At 42.2% G+C, this 19,164-nt stretch overlaps 1 protein-coding gene across 3 annotated transcripts in view; it reads left to right on the top strand.

The window, feature by feature from the left end:
* LOC129830237 (probable G-protein coupled receptor 153) overlaps positions 1-18,786 on the top strand; it is a 67,055-nt gene extending 48,269 nt beyond the window's left edge. The window contains exons 4-7 of one of the 3 annotated variants that reach the window (XM_055892644.1): positions 6,512-6,701; positions 8,416-8,445; positions 12,066-12,085; positions 12,435-18,786. In XM_055892644.1, coding sequence (XP_055748619.1) covers positions 6,512-6,701; positions 8,416-8,445; positions 12,066-12,085; positions 12,435-13,259 — 1,065 coding nt within the window. In that variant the 3' untranslated portion in view covers positions 13,260-18,786. Of the gene's footprint in view, positions 1-6,511; positions 6,702-8,415; positions 8,446-9,413; positions 9,596-12,065; positions 12,086-12,434 lie in introns of all 3 variants that reach the window. The other 2 variants (XM_055892645.1, XM_055892643.1) reach the window with 2 other exon arrangements.
* The last annotated feature ends 378 nt before the right edge of the window (positions 18,787-19,164 follow it).

Raw genomic sequence — 19,164 nt, 5'->3', positions numbered from 1 at the left:
CAGGCAGGCGATGCTATTTGACTTTGCTACCCAATTAACAAGTCAATTCAACTTAATTGATCATGTGATCAGTTTAAAAGCTACAACTGAAGGCTCCAGGACATTGGCCGGTGATGCCAATTGATTGATTTATAATGGCTTTTGTACTTTCTAATAGAGATTTAGCCAAAGGCATCAGAGTTGGTACACGAGGATTATTACACATACTTATCAAGGGGACACCTATAGTATTGAAAGATAAACTGGTATAGTATTTTCTGTGATTCTCGGTGGAGCAGTGGACAGAGTTTATGTTTTATCACACTCATACATAACAGTATACTGTGTGTGTGTGTGTGTGTGTGTGTGTGTGTGTGTGTGTGTGATTTATGGAGGCACATGATATCTGTGTATTCCTCGTTTACTGCGTCACATAATCTCCCCCTGGAGTGAGAGAGAAAAAGGGAGCACGAGAGCGAGAGAGAGATAAAGAGAGAGACAAAAGAGAAAGAGAGAGATAGCAGTGGTAGTATTTATGTGTGTAAACCAGTTGGCCATGTCCAGCTGTTTGAAATCGATAAGAGCGAGTGAGACAGAGAGCACACTTTTGGTTATGACCCATTGATTTATTTATACTAGTGGCTGGGGACAATTTCATGAACACTTTGTTTAAACCCCTCTATATTCCATTTGTGACCTTGAATGCTACTGTTCTCAGCCGCTTCATCCTTAATGTCACGGGGGATCCATATACCTTCTACACAGTTTTACCCTTTTGACCTGTACAACATACCAGTGGAGACTGGTGAAGGTGGACGACTCAGTAATGGCTGGAATGAATTGGAACAGGAATAAACACATGGAGCCCACCACTGGCACATGGATGCACGCATGAGCACACACACACACACACACACACACACACACACACACAGACACACAGACACAAACACACACATTCGCACAGACACAAACACACACACACAATCCCCCCCCTACATACACACACACATACAGAATAGGCCCAGTTATATGATATGTGAACAACTGTTAAGTGGCTCTTCAGCAACCTTTAAATGTGATTTATATGTTGGCTTTATGCCTCTCCTGGTGTCAACACTTAATCTCTGAGTGATGCCCCTCTGCCCGTAACATTTACTTACACTCCAAAGAATTATGACCCAAAGTGTGTGTGCAACAGAAACCCTTAAAATGATTAAAGCGGATCGTATTTCCAGTGTGCCTACTAAAGCACAACAAATCTCCAGCCACTCCCTGGTGACCTGGAATAATGAGCCATTTAAATGCAAGGGCAGTTACAATACAACATTCATCCATTATATTTCTATGGACTTTAACTGAGAAATACATGCATTTAGTAGATTTTCGCAATTGCTATGCTACTGTATTTCACCCCTCCCACTATGACGGATGGATGGATCCATTGATCCATGTAGAGTGCATGATGATGGTTATCCATGTAGAGTGGGATGCTAATGATAATGATGGTTGTACAAGTAAGAGAGGTGCGGGGGGCTGCCATAATCGACATCCACGTCTTCGGCACCCTGGGAACAGTGGGTTAACTCCCTTGCTCAGGGGCAGAACGACAGATTTTTACCTTGTCAGCTCGGGGATTTGATCCAGCAACCCTTAATTAGCGAGTTAGCCCGGGTACCAGTCTGTTTTTGCTATCATTCCACTCCTTATACGCCGTGTCATTGTTTGGCAATGACAGATTACAAGGAGTGGAATGATAGCAGAAACAGACTGGTGGCCAGGCTAGTATATAGTATGATGGTACATGCAGAGTGTGTGATGATAGTGATGATGATAGTTATACACTCATGCTGTCTCTGTGAATCTGACTGTATCGCCTTGTGTTGAGAGGAACTGTGACTTCCCCACTCAGAGGTCAAACCAAGTGTAGCCGCTGGAGGGGAGACATGTCGGTGCCTTTATTATGGTGCTTAAAGGCACAATCTGTGATTTTAACAGCCTGACCCTGCCACTTTAGTTTGAGTAAGCTTAGAGGGATGGAACTGGGTTTAATGTAACCCCTCTCAAATTCATAGACTGATCTATCGGTGCAAGGAAGGACAGACAGTCCATGAGATCGACAGGATGGTTTTAAACATATTTCAAAGCTATATATTGTGTTGTTTGTTTATAAAAACTAAAATTCCAAAATACAACAACGATGGAGTAGTAGGCGTACATCCTTGGTTTATGATAGGGTATGACAGTTTACTAAGCCCATAGGGTGTTACATTCAAAACCGCCTTGCACAATCTTGCCTGCATCTAGCTGATTTAGGGTGTAATCATTAGTCCATCAGTGTCAAGCCCTGGCCATAGAGAGGTTTTTTATTCTCTATTTTGGTTAGGCCAGGGTGTGACTAGGGTGGGCAGTCTATGTTCTTTTTTCTATGTTGTTGTATTTCTGTGTTTGGCCTGGTATGGTTCTCAATCAGAGGCAGCTGTCGATCGTTGTCTCTGATTGAGAATCATACTTAGGTAGCCTGTTTTCCATTTTGTGTTGTGGGTGATTGTTTTCTGTTTAGTGTATGTTCACCTTGCAGGACTATTAGTTTGTCGTTTTGTTGTTGTTTCTGTTCAGTGTTCAGTCGTTCTATTAAAAAGATGAACACTTACCACGCTGCACCTTGGTCCTCCTCTCTTTCTCCCGACGACAATCATGACAGAATCACCCACCAAAAGATGACCAAGCAGCGTGGTATAGAGAGGCAGCGATCTCTGGACTCATGGACATGGGAGGAGATTTTGGACGGCAAGGGACCCTGGGCACAGGCTGGGGAATATCGCCGCCCCAAGGAAGAACTGGAGGCAGCGAAAGCTGAGCGGCGGCGGTATGAGGAGTTAGCACGGCAGCGTGACATGCACGAGAGGCAGCCCCCCAAAAATTGGTGGGGGACACACGGGGAGTGTGGCGGAGTCAGGCTGGTGACCTGAGCCCACTCCTCGTGCTTACCGGAAGAAGCGCAGTACTGGTCAGGCACCGTGTTATGCGGTCAAGCGCACGGTGTCGCCAGTACGCGCTCATAGCCCGGTGCGCTATAGGCCAGCCCCCCGCAAGTGCCATGCGAGTGTGGGCATCCAGCCAGGGTGTATTGTGCCGGCCCAGCGTGTTTGGTCTCCGGTACGCAGTTTCGGCCCAGGGTATCCTGCGTCGGCTCTGCGTGCTGTGTCTCCGGGGCGCTGGGAGGGTGCAGTGCGTCCTATGCCTGCGCTCCGCCCGTGCCGGGTGAATGTGGGCATTGAGTCTAAGGAAGAGGTGCGAGCTGTATGCACCAGATCTCCAGTGCTCCTCCACAGCCCGGTTCAACCTGTGCCTGCACTCTGGATGGTCCGGGCTAAAGTGGTCATCCAGCCTGGAGGAGTGGTGCCAAGGCTGCGCACCAGAGCTCCAGTGCTCCCCCACAGCCCGGTCCATCCGGTGCCTCCTCCATGCACCAGGCCTCCTGTAGGTCTCCCCAGCCTGGTGGGTCCTGTGGCAGCCCCACGCACCAGGCTGTCTCTCCGTCTCCTCCCTCCAGGTTCTCCCGTCTGTCCTGAGCTGCCAGAGCCGCCCGTCTGTCCTGAACTGCCAGAGCCGCCCGTCTGTCCTGAGCTGCCGGAGCCGCCCGTCAGTCAGGAGCTGCCGGAGCCGCCCGTCAGTCAGGAGCTGCCGGAGCCGCCCGTCAGTCAGGAGCTGCCGGAGCCGCCCGTCAGTCAGGAGCTGCCGGAGCCGCCCGTCAGTCAGGAGCTGCCGGAGCCGCCCGTCAGTCAGGAGCTGCCTGAGTCGTCCTTCACTCCGGCGCTGCCGGAGTCGCCCTTCACTCCTGCTGGAGTCTCCCGCCTGTCCGGCGCTGCCGGAGTCTCCAGTCTATTCGGTGCCCGCTGCAAGGGTTCCTAGTCCGAGTTCGCCGCTCCAAAGGCGCCGCTCCAAAGGCGCCTCTTAAGTGGGCCAAGACTATGGTGGAGGGGGTCCACGTCCCGCACCCGAGCCACCGCCGTAGGAAGGCCCACCCGGACCCTCCCCATTAGAGTCAGGTTTTGCGGTTGGAGTCCGCACCTTTGGGGGGGGGGGGGTACTGTCACGCCCTGGCTATAGAGAGGTTTTTTATTCTCTATTTTGGTTAGGCCAGGGTTTGACTAGGGTGGGCAGCCTATGTTCTTTTTTCTATGTTGTTGTATTTCTGTGTTTGGCCTGGTATGGTTCTCAATCAGAGGCAGCTGTCGATCGTTGTTTCTGATTGAGAATCATACTTAGGTAGCCTGTTTTCCATTTTGTGTTGTGGATGATTGTTTTCTGTTTAGTGTATGTTCACCTTGCAGGACTGTTAGTTTGTTGTTTTTTGTTGTTTCTGTTCAGTGTTCAGTCATTCTATTAAAAAGATTAACACTTACCACGCTGCACCTTGGTCCTCCTCTCTTTCTCCCGACAACAATCGTGACAATCAGTTGCAAACGAGAGTTTCTATTGAACAAATTCAGGTATGTTTATCCCTGTTTTGTTCTGTTTGTTTCCATTTAAGAATTATTGATCACACTCAAACACAGTTCACTTTCATAGCACCTTTCATAACCTTCATATCATAACCACTACACACAGCCTACAGCATTGTCACCATATTAGCTAATGTCATAGTCAACATAGCTACTAGAGTTAATGCATTAGTAAACCTGCTACAATCATGCAGTACAGTGAACAGTTAGCAAGCAGTTTAGAAGTTACACTGGTAGGCGCCGGTGGCAATAAATTAATAAAACCAAAAACTTACCTTGACTTGGAATAGTTCCAGTGTTGGATAGCCATGTCCAGCTAGGTAACATAGCATCCTTCTCTGTTTGAGCCGGGTGTTTGAGTAGGCTAAACTAGCTATCTGCATTCGGGTAACTAAGAGAAATTATAAATATTTACAAATATATATAAATATCTCTCTCTCTTCTCCTACATTTAAGAAATTCAAAACTATTTTCTTTCTCTCTTTGAGTCAATGACTCACCACATGTTATGCACTGCAGTGCTAGCTAGCTGTAGCAGGTGTCTACATCCTTTTGGCCGTGTAGCGTACTGTCTTATATATAGTGTATCTTGGCTTCATGAAAAAATTCGGAGAATTGCAGAATTTTTATTTAAAAAAATAAAACATAAAAAAATATATTGTTGTGCCAACTGTGCCCATTGCCACGCCCCCATGCCACGCCCATTGTCAAGCCCACCACTTAATCCCCTTTTTATCCAGAAACACCCTGTATCTTACATCTAATGAAGATGTAGATTAGGTTGAGAGTTAACTAATTGGCCTAATCGAGTGGCTCATTGATGTACCCTCCATTGTGCTCCTGAAGTTGACTTATGACACCAGGGACGTTGCTCAGCAGGGCCTAAAATTTAGCACACGCCACCTGTCAAATGCGGGTAGATTTTGGCATTGGCAGGTAAGATGTCTATTTTGTGAATAAAAATAGTCAAGCATGATCACATTTATAGTAAAATAAATACTGCAGTGGTTTTCAAAGTATTTCCGACATTTTGTTTGATAGCTGGTAAATTCATTGCACAAAGTCAAAGAACTATGAATCCTATATAGCCAATTCCACCTTGCGCTGCAACACTGCCTGGCTGGGGCCTCTTCGCACATGAAGAGCTGAGTGGAAGATTCATTTTTAGAAGCACTGCACACAGGCATAAAAGTTGAACAAATTTACTTGAAACGAAGTGAGACTTTGTCCTTGTGTTTCTTGGCTATTTACATTGTTTTGTTCACAAGTTAGGTTGTTTTTCTGTTTGAGTTTCAGCTGCTAGGGTAGAGAAGACACTTAATCAGACACTTAAACTACTAATCAGACTCAATTTCACATGCACAAACATGACTGGAGTCACGCTACCACGGCAACCTCCCGCCCATAAAGGGGCAGGTGAAAATGTTTGTGATATTTTGGTTAAAAGACTTATGTCACAAAAAGTATAATTATTCAATATACCACATTAGTTAATTATTACTAGTAATACATCATTTATTTTTTTTAAACATTACAAAACATGCTCATCCGTTTATTTTCTGTTTTGTTGGTGTAATTTTAGTGGCAAAAAAAGTATTTTGTCTGGTAAAAAATCTGAGTGGCTGGTAGATTTTTAAATCTACTTAAATCTACCTGCCACAGTGGCTGGTGAACCGAAAAGTAAATGTTATGCCCTGTTGCTCAGGCTGGTTAACTATTTGAATTAATTAATTTGATTAAAGTGTCAAGGCCCAGTGAGAGGAGCACATGCTTTGGTCCTGGAACACACACTATATTATACTCTACTCTATTCTACTATGCTATACTATACTATACACTTTTGCTCAGGGAGAGGCACCAAAGACACACTTCTCTGCTGGTGTTTCTTGAGATGTAAACATAAACTGCTCTGTTGTAAAAACCTCCGCTTGGGTATTGTAGTAGTTTCGCTTTGTACTTGATGTTGACCGGACTATGCCTTGTGCCCTCCATCTTCCCTTCCTCCCTCTATCCCTCCCATGCAGGTGGTGAGCTTTGCCAGTCTGAAGTACGACCGCTCCTACAGCTGGATGGTGCTGTGCGTGCTGTGGTGCTCCATCGCTCAGTCCATCCTGCTGCCCATGTTCCTGTGGGCGTGCGACCGCTACCGCGCAGACGTGCGCATGGTCTGGGAGAAGTGTGTGGCCATCATGTCCAACGACGACGTGGACGAAGGTAAAACAGGCGAGGAGGGGGAGGTGGAGCAGGCCAGGCTCCATCTGTCCACCATCTACCCCCTCCGATCCCTGGCTATGGTGACTTCATAACATGAGGGGGAGGTAGGGGGTAGAGGTCTGGAAGTCTGGTCCTGGAGAACTGGCATAGGACCTGTGGGCATTTGATTAAGAGGGGGATAAGGGTAGAGGTCAGCAACCCCCAGTCCTGGAGCCACTGCTGGCGTCTCACCTTTGGGCTTGTGCACTATCTTAGTTTGGGCCTTGGTTGATTTATGATGATGATTTGATAGTCATCTGTGAATGGATTCAGAAGATATAAAACTGGATTTGAATTCTGAATCGGGCAATTGATTTACATTGGGGGCGCCATGTAGGTCTATGGTGACGTTCTGTCGAAGTAGTACAATTCACGAATGGAGCTTGATTGATTGTAGATAAACTTAAACTGAAATAAGCAGACCTAGAAGGTTCTCCGGGAGCAGGGTTGGAGAGATCTTGTTTTGAGAGTGATGTCTGTTCAGCTTACAACGCTAGATTTGATTCAGTATATATCATTTTCCTTTAATGTGGTCATATGTAGCCATCCGGGGGTCCTTATGTGATCGGTCTAATTTGATGTGGTCTAATTTATCATGTGACCTATCATGTGACCTTTTTCTCCAAGTGGAGAGGAAGTGACCAAACAAAAAGTGTCTGTAGGAAGGACTTATAGCCACATTTTGTGGTTTCATTCTTAGTGGGCTCATTTAAAAAGAGTGAATTATATGCTATGCTCTCGGACTGTTACAAGATATTGCTGGAAAAGCACATACTTTCCCCGCAGAATTTGACTTTGTTTCACTTGAATGCATTCAAACTGTGAACTCTTCCCTGGCCTAGAACACCCTGACACAAGACGCAGAAATAAAGAGAGGATTTATGAAGATTACAACCAAACCAATACTGAAGGACTTTAACTAGATAAAAAGCGCAGTACATTTCAGCACGATGGTCATATTTCCAATCCTATGAGATTCTGGTATGGATTTTTCTTAAATCTATGATATACATCAAGGCACGATTGTACGCACACCTATCAAGTTTTTGGGACTAATGTCAGCGTATGAGTGTAAACAGATACGGCCGGATGACTCAATAGTCTTTTGGAAATTAACTAAACTGTTCCTGTCCATGTTGGCTGTAGGCCTATTAGACACCACAAGGAATCTCATTCACAATATTCCCTCAAATTATGCAAATTAGATACTTTTGACAAACCAAAATGGCTTAGTGATCCAAAGGATACATATATTTACAATTCAGGAATACACAGACACTTACCCAAGTTTTGGTCCCTAGTTAACTTTAAAGTTAGGTCACATGATAAACGTAATAACCCCTATAGTTTGTTAATTGTGGATTGGGTAGATATGAACTTTTCTATATTGATATGAGATCAAATTAAGAAGAAGGAACACGAAAAATCCTCAATGTTAAAAACATGCGAATTGAAATGAACCCTGTGAAATAACTTGCCTTTTCTTGCAATGAAATTGTTTAAACTCAACTTGATATCTCCCCTCTCCCCTCTTTCTAACTCCCACACCTTTTAATAACCTCCCTTTCTATACGTCCATCCATGTTGATTGTTTAGCATAAGGCAAAAAACTAAAATGTAGGACAATGTATTTTCTGTGTGATTTTAATGTTGCTAGCATTTATTTATTTTTCAGAGGGCTTGCCTTGTATATCACAATACAGTTGTATGTATAAGGGTTGTTTCTTGTTTCCAAAGCTACTGACTTGCATGCTATGCTGCCTGTGCAAATAGCCAATCTCATCCTCCATCCTACCGGCCAACATTTGTCCTAAGATCAGCATTTTACACCGATCTCCAATTGACCACTCATTGAATCGAATGCAATTCTTCTTTTGATCCTAAATTTGCCTGACAAGTTATACAGTATGTAAAATGATTACTTGAAAGTATTCCTTTGATTTGTAGTATTATGGTTCTCACGATAAGCCCCAGTTTTTGAAAGATTAATATCATTATTTCTGGACAGGGTCTCTGAATTTGGAAGGAGTTGTTTTGTATTTTTCTATTCGGTAAACGCCCACAGTCATGATTTTCAGTCAGTGATTCTTCTCAAATGCACTGTTCAACCCTCTGAGCCATAGGGCATCTTGTTGCAGAGATAATTTAGTCACAATCATTTAGTCACAATCTACAACATAATGACCCACTTAGTGTTATGTTCCCTGTTATTCTAAACACTTCAGACTAAGTTCACAACAATATCGGAAATTATTTTCACAAAAGCATAGATCTGTGATTGCCACAAAGACAAAAAAAAGCCACGCGTTAATTAGAAGACTTGTGCAATTTTGTGGCAATAATGCACTTATAATATATTGTGATAGTCTGAAGTATTCTGAATAAAAAGATATATAACACTTAATGGTTCATACTAGAATATTTATTTTATTTTAAAATATTAACAAAAAAAAATTCTTTAAGGCTCAAAGTGCAAGAATGTCTCGAGGCCTCGAGGGCTACAGTGACTCCTGTTTGATTAGGAACCCCAGCGGACACCCCAAAAAAGAGAGAAAAAAAGAGAAAGATGAATTGTCTCTATTATCTATTCGTCTTGTCTGTCTGTCTGTCTGTGTATTTTGAGTACGTTGGTCTTTAATCCTGACGCCGCGTATGCTTTTCTGCGTTTTGCAGAAAACAGCCAAGATGGAGGAATTCATGCGGACTTAATATATGACAGACCATATGACTATAGCTCCGCGGCTGATATCATGACGGTAGACCGTATTGCCAAGTACGAATACTCAACCTTAGAAATGGGGGTCCCACAAGGGTATCCATTGCAACTACAGGAAGATAAAATGCAGTATTTGCAGGTATATTTCCATTGATTTTTATTATTTCATCAATTGATTGATTTTTCACTTCAAATACAGATAACAATGTGCATGGTGAGAGGCCCTTCGGCCTACTATAATATCTATCTTATTGTTTGATCTTGCTGGAATCATTTTACATTTTGCTAACTGATATTTCCTATCTAGACATGGCATTGAAAGGTCAAAAAAGCATATATCTGGCTGACTAATGTTTGGCAAATATGACCATCAGTTGTTTTCACTTTCATTGTAGATAAGTCTCGCTAATGTTTATAGGTGGATCTTTCACAGACCTCCAACCTATTTATCGTAGTATCACAAGTTAAACATAGAAATACCAGAATAGTATGAGGTGGTAGGGCTGATGCTGACTTCCAATATCCTTGACTGAATCCCTCTGCTAAAACAATGCAAACGCTTGCTCGTGCTAATGCTATTTAGTCCTTTTGACTCCTATTGAGTCCTATTGAGTACCATTGACTCCTATTGAGTACCATTGACTCCAATTGAGTCCTATTGGCTCCGGGCTCAAAGCAAGTCAGTTGTAGAGCTGTGAAATGCTCCTCTTTGACATATTATTATGAAACCCAATGCTGCTCTCCCAACATGCAGTCTTCAAGAGCTCACAAACAACCAAACCACAACTCTGTGTGTGTGTGTGCGTTTGCGTGTGCTTGCTCGTGTGTGTGCGAGTATGCGCACAATGTGTGCGTGAGTGTGTGTGCGTGCAGTCGTGTGGCCCAGATAAAAATGAACTAAAAGAGCAGCATAATTACAGTATTGGAGAGAAAATTAAGGCTTTTGAAGGCTGAATTTGGAGACCTAAACTAAGAATGGCCATGGCCTTTTTACCTGACACAACCCAGACTTACGGTCACCCCCGCAAGACATCTACCACTGTGTCATCTTTGTTCCATTCTTTTTACAAAACAATCACCCAATTGGGCTCTCGACTACTCCATGTAGCAAATAGCTGCTAGCGAAACCACATGTAGCACAGCACAGTGTAATGCTAACAAGAAAGTAGCACACAGGAGGTGTAGCCCTTCGATTTAGACATCAAAGATTCATGTTATTTTATAAATGGTTTATGATAGCTGGCTGCATTATAACAAGCTGCCAGTTGGCAGACGTTTCTTATCTGGCAACTTGGACTTCAAATTAGTAGGCCTAGCCATGAAATCTATGGGCCTATGATATGATATAGACTGAAATTTAATCTCCTGATTCAGTCTCTTGTTGATAGTCACGCTCATTCTATTTTCTAGTAGGATCGAGTCTATTCTATTTTTGGATAGTTATTGAAACAGAGATGTATACAGTAGCTACCATTTCACCACATTGACTCATTAAACCATTGATTCTGTTTTGTCTAAATAGTACATCTTATACACTGAGTGTACAAATCATTAGGAATTACACCCCCTTTTGCCCTCAGAACAGGCTCAATCCATCAGGGGATTGGCTCTACAAGGTGTCGAAAGTGTTCCACAGGGATGCTGGCCCATGTTGACGCCAATGCTTCCCACAGTTGTGTCAAGTTGTCTGGATGTCCTTTGGATGGTGGACCATTCTTGATACACACGGGTAACTGTTGAGCATGAAAACCCCAGCAGCGTTACAGTTCTTGATACACTCAAACCGGTGCACCTGGCACCTACTACCATACCCCGTTCAAAGGCATTTAAATATTTTGTCTTGCCCATTCACCCTCTGAATGGCACACATACACAACCCATGTCTCAATTGTCTCAGGGCTTAAAAATCTTTCTTTAACCTGTATCCTCCCCTTCATCGAGATTGATTGAAATGGATTTAACAAGTGACATCGAGAAGGGATCATAGCTTTCACCTGGATTCACCTGGTCAGTCCATGACATGGAATGAGAAGGTGTTCCTAATGTTTTGTGCACTCAGTGTGTAATTGGTTAAGATACAGTCTGTGTTTTAGCAGTCAATACTGTATAATGGAAAATAATTATCAATAAATAATTATCAATAAAACAAATGTGTTTGTATTACAACTAAATACATGTCATGGCATTGAAACAGATATATTAACTACACATTGTTGCCTACTATTTGGGGTGCTACAATTTGTCAATACATTTCAATAAATCACCTTTTTTTTTTATAACATAAACACGTGGCTCCATTTAAGAATTGTTGGTGCAATTCTCAAATGGCTTATATTTACAGAATCAGACTTTTTAATTTGCCATGTTGCATCTCGTTGGGATTACATTCCCCATCCTTCCCCTGTCATTCCTCATTTTCAACTACTACTCGTGCTTTGCTTCCCCCTGTTGGTCAAACTTCTCACTCAACGCTACTGTATAGTCTGCTGTTTCATTCCTGCATTTACCAAAAGACACCACATAGTGGCACTCTGATATTAGTTTTGTGCTGTGTATCTTCTCATTGACAAACCCATACTAAAAGCTGACGTTATGTCTCTCCTACTTAGTTCTCAGAACAATGTGGAATGTGAGTATCAATTTGGAATAGAATGCCGTTTAGCTCGACAAGTTAGTTGTTATAGTAGTGCTGTATTACTGTCATAATAGTTTCAAAAACAAATATGTTTTAATTGAGTTGCATTAATGACTCATGTTAGAGAAGACAACAGTTGATTAGAAAATAGTCTAATGTTTAACACCAAATAATTTTAAAAAACTTTGCATTTGTAGTTTTAGCAGTAAGAGAAACAAAATGTATTGCTGTTGTTTTTTCATTGAAATGTATGAATGTATAGCCATTTTCATATGCATATTATCCAGGACTAACCTTCTCCATACAAGCTGATGTTATTGGTCTGTGTGTTGTGTTGCGCCAGGTACCCCCTACAAGAAGATTCTCCCACGACGAAACCGACATGTGGACCAGCGGCCAGATCCCCTCCTACCTACACCACTGGGGCTCCACGGAGGACGTGATGGGGATGGTCCATTACAACTCCAGCTTGCCACGCCACGAGAGGCGCAGGAGCAGCCCGGTCTCCTACCACGAGGAGAGCCACCCGCACCGCAAGCGCCGGCGCTCAGAGGATAGCGGGCACATGCTCAAGCAGCTGCCGCGGGTGAGCGTTGGCGAGCGCTACGAGGAGGCAGATTTGCGCTGCTTTAGCCGTGACGAGGTCATCAACTTTATCGATGAGACCCCGCTTCCCAGTCCCATGAAGAGCCCACGCCGCACCTCCACCATTTCCCTCATCCCAGACGTCTACGAGCAGCACATTATATTGTACCCGCATTTCCCGCTCACCGATTTTGAGCGTGAGCCCCATGCCCTGCGGCGCCTCTCGCAGCACGGCAGGAGCTGTAGTCGGGGAGGGTCACCAGATGGCTCACACAGGGCAGACAGGGCGTGCAGTGGGGAAATCTCTGGGGCATGCCGTTCAGGTTCCCTCCGTGAGCACCGGCGGGAGGGGAAGCGCCAAGGCGAACTAGTCCCCACGGGGCAAAGCCTGAGGACTGGGGAGCACTCGTCTCACAGGCCCAGCAGGACAGGAGCCCACAGAGCTGGGCCCGACTGGGGGGGACACAAGCACCTGACTACGGGAGACAGTAAAGGGAGCACAAATAGTTTTATAAGCTCACCTTCTGCATCAGCCTCGGGATATATCACATTTCACTCAGATTCCATAGGATCTGCCACCTAGATAGAGTAGAGAAAGTTTTTATTAATAATATTATTAGTATTATTATTACAGAACCATGGCATTGGGGTGGTGGAAAGATTTCATACTGGTATATCCTAAATAATGGTTGATTTTATTCAACCACACTAAACTCCCAAAGCTAGGACTTATACTCTGTTTTATTGGCCTTAAAGGTTTGTACACATTTCATGACCTGCCTACCTTTGCTTTAGTTCCTGGTAGGCTAGACAACGTAGCAACTTTGAAAGAGGCTGTGCAATTCCTGGGAGGCAGTGAGCTCCACCACATAGTGACTCAAACACATTGCTTTTAGTAAGCCCATACAAACATCTCCTTTTAATCTTGTGCATATTCCACTCTTTTGTTTTGTGTCATTTCTTGTACGAGGATTGGGGGGAAATTGGTATTTTGATATTTTTTTGCACTTCAAAATCTCAGATATTGTATAAGGTGTTATGAGATGAGAGGGCAAGGGCAAAACAGGCCATGTTCATTTTTATTGTGGTTATGACGCGTCTATTTGATGGATGATCATTTGCTAGATTATTGATCAAAATAAACAAGGAAGAGAGGGAATGTTTTTTGGAAATATACAAAACTTTATTTCTTCATGAAGGAAGCCCTCTGATGTTGTGTTGTGGCCTACGTTAAATATCCTATACAAAGACATTATTGCAATTGCCTCACTTCAGTGTAATTTTCTACATGGTTGTGTAAGAAGAATTTCTACCATGACGTCCCTTAGACACTTTGAAAAAGTTAACTCGGCGTGGAGTGGATGTGACGTGTACATAATGAAAGTTACAGGTACATTGGATGTATGGTTTGGTGTGCTCCTCGTTCTTTCATTGAGGATTTGACTGGGATGTTTTCTTGTTTCCTCTTATAAATACTGTCATTCGATATTTATGATTACAAGTGTGTAACAGTGGTCAGTACACGCACAGATATTCATGCAGACATACATAATCCGATATACATCAGCCGTTAACAGTAGCTTAACCTCACAAATGGTGCTTGACACTTGGCAGCAGAGTGTTGGTCAATCTGTATATCCCTAGATTGGCCCCAGTGGCCCTTTTAGGAAGCACCAGGATGTGCAGAGGAAAATCCTCCAGACCAGAGGTGCATCTCAATAGTCTGAATTGGTCTCCAAGCCTCCTTGTCTCCTCTCTATCGGCACAGATATCAAATGATAAGGTAAGTCTTGCAATCAGCTTACACCTTTCCCATTCTTTCAGCTCAGTGAGGATGAGGAAAGGAGACGAGGAGAGGGAGTCACTATACTATTGAGATGCACCCAATGGCTCATGTCCAAAACATCTGCCATATCCCAATTTGAAAGATGTAACTCAGACATTCACATAAATCAGTCATTGATGTCAATGTGATGTTTGTGGGAGGTAAAATTGTGCATGCAGATCTCAAATTAGGATTTACGCCTCCTTTTGCCTGAGCTGCATCTAAATAGTCTAAAATAGTATCTGTTGAAAAGGATGAGGGCCACATTCAGTCCAGGATGGAGCTTTAATATGCTACTGGCACATACTTGCACCATAGAAATAGAATTCCATGTCAGTCATATTAAGTGTACCAATGAGGTTACAGTCAAACTGCAATGGTCCGAGGGTCTTCCCCGTTCTAGGGTTTCTATTTCTATTGCTTTAACTGTGACCAATCAGTGTATCTGGATCGAAGGACCATGAATAGAAGTACAGGTTCTCTGGGTGACCTCGACTAGAACGAGGTGCTTTTCCAGAGAATGTTTGACATGCCAGAGGATGGCCAGTAAGAAGTGAAGCCAAGCATGGCTGAAGGAACGTGAATAGTGTTCATTAAATTCACCACCACCAACGCACTCCAGTGTTTATAGAGTATGTGGTTCACTGGTGGTGTGGTTGCTCATTTATATTCCCTTTTGCTTTGACATCCTTGGCTTAAATTCTTACAAAACTTTAGATGGTGTTTTGGGAAACACTTGAAATTGGGGCCCGTCAGGTGTATAAGACTATTGAGGCATGATGGACCAAGGCAACTGAGTCTTCCTCATGCTGGAAAGCTTTGAATTATATTGATAACTTGTTATTACAAATGTTTTAAACTTTAAAATGTAATATTCCCCAAATATGTTAATTTGGCAGTTCTAAAATCTTAAGTTTGACATTTGACATGAATGTATTTAGACAAGTTTTGTGTAGGTTTGCAGATCAATTAATTAAATGGAGTGATAGTACTTTCAACTCGCAGTGTGCCCCAATGAACCCTTTTATAGCCTTATTATGTTGTAAAAAAATTATAGACTTTCTATGAGGCACACACACATTGGTATTATAATGCACCATAGTGATGTATTATAAGGATGTTATAACTACTTGGAGTTATGACAGCTTATATACATTATAATTCACTATAAGTGTATGGAGCTAAATGCTAGCCTGGGTACCAGTCTCTTTCTGCTAACATTCCCCTCCTTGTACTCTGTGTCATATGCCAAACATTTGGCATATAAGCTAAACATTTGGCATATGACATAAATGCGGTTAAGAGGTCAATGGAACGCAGACCATGGGTTATAGAAACACGCTCGATTGGTGTACATTCAACAAAGCGGATATATATACAATACCTGTCAAAAGTTTGAACACACCTTTTCTTTATTTTTTACTATTTCCTACATTGTCGAATAATAGTGATGACATCAAAACTATGAAATAACACATATGGAATCATGTAGCAACCAAATAAGTGTTAAACTATTCAAAATATATTTTATATTTGAGATTCTTCAAAGTAGCCACCCTTTGCCTTTTTGACAGCTTTGCACACTCTTGGCATTCTCTCAACCAACTTAATGAGGAATGCTTTTCCAACAGTCTTTAAGGAGTTCCCACATATGCTGAGCACTTGTTGGCTGCTTTTCCTTCACGCTGCGGTCCAACTCAACCCAAACCATCTCAATCGGGTTGAGGTCGGGTGATTGTGGAGGCTAAGTCATCTGATGCAGCACTCCATCACTCTCCTTCTTGGTCAAATAGCCCTTACACAGCCTGGAGGTGTGTTTTTGGTCATTGTCCTGTTGAAAAACAAATGATAGTCCCACTAAGCGCAAACCAGATGGGATGGCGTATCCCTGCAGAATGCTGTGGTAGCCATGCTTGTTAAGTGTGCCTTGAATTCTAAATCACAGACAGTGTCACCAGCAAAGCACCCTCACACAATCACACCTCCTCCTCCATGCTTCACGTGGGAACCAAACATGCAGAGATCCTCCGTTCACCTACTCTGCGTCTCACAAAGACACCGGTTGGAAACCAAAATCTCAAATTTGGACTCATCAGACCAAAGGACAGATTTCCACCGGTCTAATGTCCATTGTGTTTTGTGTTTCTTGGCCCAAGCAAGTCTCTTCTTCTTAGTGGTGTCCTTTAGTAGTGGTTTCTTTGCAGCAATTTGACCATGAAGGCCTGATTCACACAGTCTCCTCTGAACAGTTGATGTTGAGATGTGTCTGTTACTTGAACTCTGTGAAGCCTTTATTTGGGCTGCAATCTGAGGTGCAGTTAACTCTAAAGAACTTATCCTTTGCAGCAGAGGTAACTCTGTGTCTTCCATTCCTGTGGCGGTCCTCATGAGAGCCAGTTTCATCATAGCACTTTATGGTTTTTGCGACTGCACTTGAAGAAACTTTCAAAGAACTTTCAAAGAATTGACTGACCTTCTTGTCTTAAAGTAATGATGGACTGTCATTTCTCTGCTTATTTGAGCTGTTCTTGCCATAATATGGACTTGGTATTTTACCAAATAGGGCTATCTTCTGTATAACACCCCTACCTTGTCACAACACAACTGATTTGCTCAAACGCAAAAAGAAATTCTACAAATTAACTTTTAACAAGGCACACCTGTTAATTGAAATGCATTCCATGTGACTACCTCATGAAGCTGGTTGAGAGAATGCCAAGAGTGTGTAACGCTGTCATCAAGGCAAAGGGTGGCTACTTTGAAGAACCTCATTTAAACTATATTTTGATTCGTTTATCACTTTTTGGGTTACTACGTGATTCCATATGTGTTATTTCATAGTTTTGATGTCTTCCCTATTATTCTACAATGTAGAAAATAGCAAAAATAAAGAAAAACACTTGAATAAGTGTGTGTGTCCAAACTTTTGACTGGTTCTGTTATGTATATATGTGTACCTCTATTTTATCAGGAAGTCATACTGACACCAAGGTCTCTTTTACAGATGAGCCATGAATTACATACATTACAGAAAATACACAAATCAAAATATAAATACAAAATACAAGCAGAAATAAATAAATAAAAACACATTCATCAGTAATAAGCAATAAGGATATTTGTCAAATCCGTCATGATTGATGTATTGTAACAGGCCCACAATGTGATTACTAAAGTCCGATTTTTATATTTTTGGCTCTTTTCGCTGCATAACATTTAGGCTAGTTGTCCCTTTCAGTTTTAGAAGTGACTACTAATTGCTAAATGGCATTCCTATAAACTGGCAGCATAGCTAAGTTAGCATACAGAAATCGGTGACATTAGTCAAAGTCGTTTTTAACTGTAATGCAGTTGATTTATGATGATGACATGATGGACATGTATTGGGGTTGATATCCATACTGTATTATACTCTGATTTTTACCCCAACATAGTGTGAAATACACATATAAACAACAGCCTAAATGTAGGCAAATGTTGCTGTTGGACAATGAGGAGATTAGGGATCTTTCCCCCACAGCATCTTTCCCCACGCGTTTCCATGGCATTCCCATTGTTTTGGTCGAGTTCAATTGACCTCAGAAACTGGTACCCAGGCTAGATAAATGCACTTATAAGGTATAATGTGTGTGTGCCTCATAGAAAGTGTGCTATTATCATAATACTTTGCTAACAAATGTTTTGCATACACGTTAAGCTAATTTGTTTCTGTAGCATAAGTCATGCTCCAAAGTCCAGGTTATTAATTTAGGTTAGCCTGTTAATTGTGCACCTCTCACCCCTTGTTCAATATTCAAATGAATATCATAATGTGAACACCTTTCTTTGAAAGTATTACCGTTTTTATATTCCCTTTTCGAAATATGCCACGTCATTGACTTTTTCTGCATTATGTTTTTCTCTGTGTTTACAGTAGCCTACCTATTTATCAGAATCTAATTTTGTAACATATCCTTCTCTGTTAAAGCTTTTATGACTGTCAATCCTATGAACAATATTTGGTGTTTTTGTTGCTCAGATGATGGTTTTGTTAAAAGGATAAAGATCTATTTCGAATCAAAGTTGCAGTGGGAAAAAAACACTTTATTAGTTTGAAATCGTTGAAAGTGTGTTTTGCGTTTGTATTTTGAATTGTTTTTTTGTTTTTTCCGTGAGGTGCACATCAACCATATTAGAGTTTGATTCACAACTCGGTTTTATTGAATTGATGTTCACACTTCTTTGAGATAATTCGAGATATAATTCTGTAAGGACCAGAAAAAAATAAAGCAGATGTTTCGACATATATTGTTTTTGACATATTTCTTATGCACTCACAATTCTTAATGGGCTCGTGGTCCAGATGTGGCCGGTAGGCGCCATTTGAGTATCACTGATGTAGTCTATTCAATAGACAGTTCTAGCACTCCAACTTCATGTGATTTTTTTCAGGACTAGCTCTATATGAGGCTGAAGAACATCCTCAAATTGCCCCTGAACACTGCCATTTCACGCATGCAGTCATGTTTGGTCCATAATTCACGTATCGTAAGCCTAGCCCCTTAAAAGCTCAAGTAGCCTAAATTTACACTATCAGTTTTTTTTAGCAGGTGTTTTAAAACGCTTGACTCTGCAGATTCAGTAACGTCATCGTTTCCATGGAGAATGCCCACACCTTGTTCAC

Source organism: Salvelinus fontinalis, chromosome 31, assembly GCF_029448725.1.
Source record: "Salvelinus fontinalis isolate EN_2023a chromosome 31, ASM2944872v1, whole genome shotgun sequence".
NCBI lineage: Eukaryota > Metazoa > Chordata > Actinopteri > Salmoniformes > Salmonidae > Salvelinus > Salvelinus fontinalis.
This window is presented reverse-complemented; position numbering and strand designations above follow the sequence as displayed.